The following is a 6554-nucleotide window of genomic DNA, read 5'->3' on the forward strand; positions in this document are numbered from 1 at the left end:
TTTGGGCAAATTGAGGACTGGATGCTTAGCAAGCAATGCGGATCAAAATGTGAACATCTCTAGGTGTAAATGTATAATTTGTGTTAAGTTGACTTTATGTTAAATGTGGAGATGGTAATTTCAAATATTGTGAACATAATAATTTTTTAATATTTAAATAAAATATTCAAAGAGTGTTTTAAAAAATCACTATTGTTGGGACCCAATTTCCATTAAAGAGTGTAGGATTGTAAACTCAAAATACCCACTTAAATTCTATGATGAAAACACTGTATTATTACTGAATATTTATTTTTTTTCAAGGTAAAAGACATTAAATAAATTAGCCTTTGCCATCGGCTTCCAACAACCAAATCCTAGCTCCAAACACTTAAGAAATCAAACCAAACAAATAAAAGAAACTCTTAGAATACATAAATCAGTAGACAAGCTCGTCATGTTTACTAAATCGAGAATACAGACATACATGTTTACTAAATCTACTAAACATTGGATATTATATCTATATATCACTATGCTTTATTTCCCCCATATATAAAGGTTTTAAACAAATATATAATTTAATTAGTTTCATGACACTAGGAATTACTTATCATGGATAAATCTCGATAAGAGATCGTAAACCAATAATAGGGTTTATCTTGTAGTCACTAAAGCCAGATACGGAGAACAAGTTTGCCCACTCTTTCTCAGTTTTTTCCTTCGCAATGTGCAACACCATCATTAACATATCAAAGAAGAGTTGTGTTTGGGTGGACTTGTCACCATTTGCATTTGCTTCTTCTAGCTTTTGGTGTCCCACCACGATGTCGATAATGAGAACCTTTCCTCCTTTCTGTCTGCTTGGAATGGCCTCTCTACAATGTCTTAGTATCTTCACGCAATCTTCATCGCCCCAATTGTGCAATATCCACTACAAACAAAGATATTGGATAAGGCAAATAAAAGGAAAAAATAAATAAGATTTAGGGTTTCATTTGTTTAGATATAAAATGTTCTTTAACCTTCTGAGTGAAGAACAAGAACAAGTTTCCTATCTTATTTTTCTTGACAAAATAGTAAAAACAAAAATTAAAAATTAGACACTAGAACAAAATCATCAAATGTTACCCAAAATAAACAAGTGGAAAAGAAAAGGATAATAGAAGTAATAAGGATGAGCCCTTCGGGTTTGTCTCATCATAAAGAGCTATAGGGACTTTTTTTTTTCTTTCCTCACTAGGTTTAGAAACACAAAAGAGATGAGAAGATGATGAACCTTTTGAATTTGCCTGACTGGAAAAAGGACATAGTGGCCTTTTTTCTCCCATCAGGTTTAGAAAGACGAGTCGACACAAACTATTTTTATGTTCTTATTATTTGCGTGACGTCGTATACCTTGAGTAGAATTGCATTTGCCGGGGGGATGGCCTCAAACATGTTTCCAGGTGTGAAGAACAAGTTCTTTCTCCCTGGCAGCTTGTCAACTACTTGAGGAAGATCAAGCACGGTGCACTTCATCTCTGGGAATGCCTCCGCGATGGCCTTAGCCATCGTCCCGGTGCCGCCCCCCACATCGACCAACGAGCTCAGCCCCTCGAAGGCTCCTCTGCACTCTTCGATCACCACAGACGCCACCATACGCGAATCACTCTCCATGCCCTCGTTGAAAAGACTGTTAAAGGCGGGGTTCTGGCCGGCGTAATCCCAAATCGTCTGTCCATTCGCCGTCAGGAACGGGGTGGGATCGTCGTTCCCCAGCCATGGAGTCAGCCAATTCAATGGCTTTACCATGAGAGGATCGAGCATCAAGAGCACGAAAGGCGACACGCTCGCAGGTGTAGTCCTTAGGAGGAGATGGGAGGCCGGCGTGAGAGTGTACTCGGCTTCTTCCTCCTCCCCGGCGTCGGCGGCTTTCAGCTCAACGAAGAACCCATCGTGAGCTAGCAGGCGCATGAGGCGACGGATGCAGTGGGATTTGGAGGGGTTGAGAGCAGGAAGAGAAGCAACCAGATGGGAGAGCTTCATGGGTTGGCCATGGCGATGAATGATGTCTGGTATGCCCAGCTGAACTGCACTTTTCAGACAGGCTGAGCTTACGAAAGCGAAGGTATGGTTCCAGACGTGAGCATGCGCACGGAGAAGCTCATCAGTAGTGCTAATTCTCTCTTCGTCATTCGTGGCCATTTCTTAAGATTGGTGTGATTTAGTTGGTGCTGAATGGCTCTGAACATTCAGGACGTGTATATCTGTGTATATATAGCTTGCAGAATGCTATATTCACCCCCCCCCCCCCCCCCCCCCCCTTTTTCTCTTCTATGATTGCTCCTTTCACTCTCTCAAATTATAAAATTTAAATGTGATACTAAATGAAATGAATAGTAAAAAATAACATTAATCATAGAAGTATAGAACACAAGAATTAAATGTGATATTTTATGATAAAAACATCCAATTACTCACTTAAATAATACTTGAGTAGATAAAGATCACTTTTCTTCATTCTTCAAATGTCTATTTACATGTCCAAGCATTATTTGATTTTTGACATTAACATAAATATTTTATGATAAAGACGTCCAAACACTACACAAATAATAATTTTGAGTGCATATATAAAGCATATTGATGATTTAAATAATTCACAATATCTTAGATAAAAAATTTGAATAATATGCTAGATGCCCTAAAAATTTAACGTGTAAACAATAATGAACGATGAATAATTTTTGATCGGTTTGGTTTGATTTGATTTGTTTGTGATTGTTTAACTTTGTCAAAGGAAGCCAAGAACAAAAAATATAATAATGGATAGTGAATGCACATGAATGTTATTTATATATAAAATTTGTATATTTTATTATACATTGAATTTTATTAAATTATACATTATATATGAATTTATAAATTCTCTAATGTTTTTGATTTAATAGAATATATAATATATATAACAAAATTGAATATATAATAACATATAAAAACTTTTTTTTTTGTAAATGAAAATTGTACTAACAAGAAAAAAACGCGACAATGTTTACGAAAGACTAGTGGGATAGACCCGCAAAAAAACACAAAGAGACAAATGTACACGCTTACATTAGAAAAGGAATCACAACCACCTTAAATATGCGATGTGGAAAGAAAATCAATTCTAAAAAAAAAATCCATTGAAACCAATATCATTCCTTAGGAAAGTATAATGTATGAGAAATCTAGTCCTCTTGATTACAGAGTCCCCATGATAATAGTAACAAGGGACAATCCTACTAGAGACCCTACAAATTTCACAAGTAAGAGAATCAGTAGCATCTGAAAATATATTTGGATAGTGAAAAAGTGCTAGTGGAAACATGAAGGCGAAGGCCGCTAGAAATGGGTAAAGGCCAAACCTTGTAATGAGAGAGAGAAGCACATAAAGGATAAACGAATCCAAACAGTTTGAATGTGATAAGCCAATTGAGTGAGGGAACGCTCACTATCCCTAAAGTATCGGTTATTACGTTCTTGCAATAGGAAATAGACAACCGCCTGTAGGGACAATTAGGCAGCCATATTTCACAACGATTTTCTACGCCACCTATGGGTTGCCTGAAAAATCCCCCTCTCCCAATTCCTCAAATGCCATATAAATTTAACCTGCCACCTTAACTGGGACACAACCTACCTAGAAAATGAATAGTCAAAAAAAAAAAAAAAAAGGCTATGGCATTTAGATACACTCCTACATAGGTAGCATATGTTAGGAAATGGTAAATAAAGGTTGAGTCGATCAAGAATGGATAGACTATAACATCTAGTTTTTCCCAAGCATGCATTAACTCGAGATTTTGAGGATATTTTTTTTTCAACAATCATTCAACATACACTAAGCGTAAGTTAAATCTCGACAATCCCGATTTACCATCTAAGCATATTAACTTAAAAGAATAAGCTAAAACTAGTAATATCATCACATTAGTGGAAGCAATATCGAAACCTCAAATTATACATAACCAAATTCACTTATTCATAATATAGAAATCGTACCATTGTTTGACAAGACATTTTCAAACAAAATACATAGAGACTCATCTCTCAATAATAATCACCAAACACCTCAACATAGACAAAATATATGCTAAAGATCACCAACGTAAACGACGGCTACATCCCGATAACCCATTTTCCTTTAGCATCGTTGCTTTCGCCTGAAAAGTTTGAATATTCCAATGACATAATTCAAATTAGATGCTGAATCATCTAAGTGTGTAAGGGTCCACTCTCGAATATTTCCGCTAGCATAAGATATTCGAAAGGAGGTCATCACAAAGATAATATAGAACAAACCACAAATAAATAAACAACTTATCCCATTACTAGCAGCAGAAACTAAATTAGATTTTAGTTACACTTACAATATCCAATGAATTTAGGCTCGACGGCCTTACAAAAAAGACAAAAGACTCTAATATTAACTTAACAAAATAAGAATCATTTCATCTCAAGTCTCACCAAAATACAGATCAGGATCCTTAAGTTAGGACGAGTCCCTATACACCACTATCCTTATGCCTTAATCCCATTGAACTCGCCCCCAATAATAGCTTTCCCTTTACCTGGAATGGCAAAAAAGATCAAGTGAGCCACAAGAAGGCTCGACAAGTTCTAGAAACAATAATCAATGAACAGGAATCAAGAATATGGTGACACCAAAAAGAGTAATCAGGAACTCAACAGTTGTATACAAGATTCACAATTTAAGACTTGATCAATTCCAAGTTAAATGTATCATGCCGCCATATACTATTATACAAATGTGCATATAAATTTATTATTAGTATCAAATCTCATAGGCTCACAAGCCAACAATCAACACATGCCAAGTGTATCACATAAATAAAACCTCACAATAAATATGGAGCCAACCTGTCCAGCTATGGCCACCTCGTCCTACACCAGGTGCTCTAGGGTACCATTTCTCTCCACTCAAAATAATAGGTGGGCAAAAATAAATAATATGATGCATCATAACATAAACATATTGACTGTGTACGAAACGTTTCATGCATTCATTTCCATATAACATCGTGAAACTTCATTTCACAACTGTTGCCATACTTATATATTTTCTGCCCTTATCACAATACTAGATAGTTTTCCACTCACATCAATTATGCACATGAGACACAGTGATTATCCAGAATTTATTTAATCAATTCCCAAGATGCTCATGAGTTCTTTACAATTTATTTAAATGAGTCCCAACTATTAATACATATTTTTAGATATATGATTTATGTTATTCATGGGATAACACTAACCAGATGGGTATGTATTCAGCTTTATATATATATGAGTAGCACCTACAAGAAGAGAGGATTTTGTTTTCGAAACAAAACAATTCCTAAAATAAGACCTCGCAGCAGCCTGAAGGGTGGAGGCTTGTGACAAGGTTCGAGCTTGCGGCCAAGGGGTTGAGTAAGAGCTCACAGAATAAGCTCGCAGCTAAGAGCTCAAGGCAAGGACGTGCGGCAAGAACTCGCGGCTAAGAGCTCGTAGGAAGGAGCTCGTGGGAAGAGCTTGAGGTAAAAGGACATATAAGTATGAGCTGGGATAAGAGCTCGCTATAAGGGTTAGTGGCTAAGAGTTCGAGGCCAAGGGCTTGTGGGATGAGCTCGCAAGAAGTGCTAGCGGCAAAGGCTAGCGGGATTGATTTGAATAGATAAACATAGACTATTTAAAATACAGGGTATCTACACCAAGCTGCTCGTCTCGTATATTTTTATATGTATGTGAGGGACTATTCAAATCGGGGGTGTATATATGTATGTATATATATGGAGGCATTAGCATCAATCAAGGAGCATACATGCGAGCTATATGTCTCTTATAAAGGTTGCTCAAATAGAAGTGGGGTGTATATTAGTACACATATATATCTTTATATAACTTAGCTACTACGGATACAAACCAACAAAGGCTTGCATCCCTACTTACCAAGGTGCCATTCACTGGAAACAAATAGGGGTGATGCGAACCCCTACTGCGACCTCATTAAGATCGTCAAGATAATAATAGGAAACTTGTAGGAAGTTAAAGAAGATGCTTGAGAACAATAAAGGAGATAGCAGAAAACCAAGAGAGTGAAATACAAAACATATAAGCGAGCTTGCATTGAAAATAAAGAGGGAGTGCAAGAAGAATTTGCCTGTTCAGAATACAAAAACCTGAGAGGAGTCCCACCTGTGTATAGAAAGCAATGCAGCAATAGCAACAAACAGAAGCAAGAGAGAAAGGCGAAGAAGGTGGAGTAGAAGAGGAACACGGAAAGAAAATGGAGCAATGAAACAATGCAATCAAAAATAGGGGATACGCACTGCACTAAAATAAGAGATTTGAGCACAATGACTGTTTGGAAAAATGAGTGCGTACAGATCTGCACTCTAGCTCCAACATTTACCGAAATGTCCTACTTTTCATATTATAAACAAAAATATCCAGTGACTCTATTGACAAATGCTATTTTAATTTATTTTCTTTTTCCCATTTTCTTATTACATTACCAGGTCAATTATTTTCAAATTATTTCTCACTAT

General features: G+C 36.5%; 1 protein-coding gene across 1 annotated transcript; it reads right to left on the reverse strand.

Annotated features, from left to right (window-relative positions):
* Window positions 1–592: 592 nt before the first annotated feature.
* Window positions 593–2183, reverse strand: LOC127811896 (trans-resveratrol di-O-methyltransferase-like). Its single transcript, XM_052352091.1, has 2 exons — window positions 1378–2183; window positions 593–913 (listed from the first exon to the last, which is right to left on the reverse strand). The coding sequence occupies exons 1-2, from the start codon at window positions 2164–2166 to the stop codon at window positions 593–595; spliced, it is 1110 nt and encodes a 369-aa protein (XP_052208051.1). The 5' UTR covers window positions 2167–2183.
* Window positions 2184–6554: the final 4371 nt, after the last annotated feature.

This window comes from Diospyros lotus, chromosome 10, assembly GCF_014633365.1.
Source record: "Diospyros lotus cultivar Yz01 chromosome 10, ASM1463336v1, whole genome shotgun sequence".
NCBI classification, from domain to species: domain Eukaryota; kingdom Viridiplantae; phylum Streptophyta; class Magnoliopsida; order Ericales; family Ebenaceae; genus Diospyros; species Diospyros lotus.

Coding starts and splice junctions, on each gene's coding strand:
- LOC127811896 (XM_052352091.1), bottom strand. CDS start 2,166: ATGGCCACGAATGACGAAGAGAGAATTAGCACTACTGATGAGCTTCTC. Junction 914..1,377: donor CAAATGCAATTCTACTCAAG/GTATACGACGTC, acceptor CTTTGTTTGTAG/TGGATATTGCACAATTGGGG.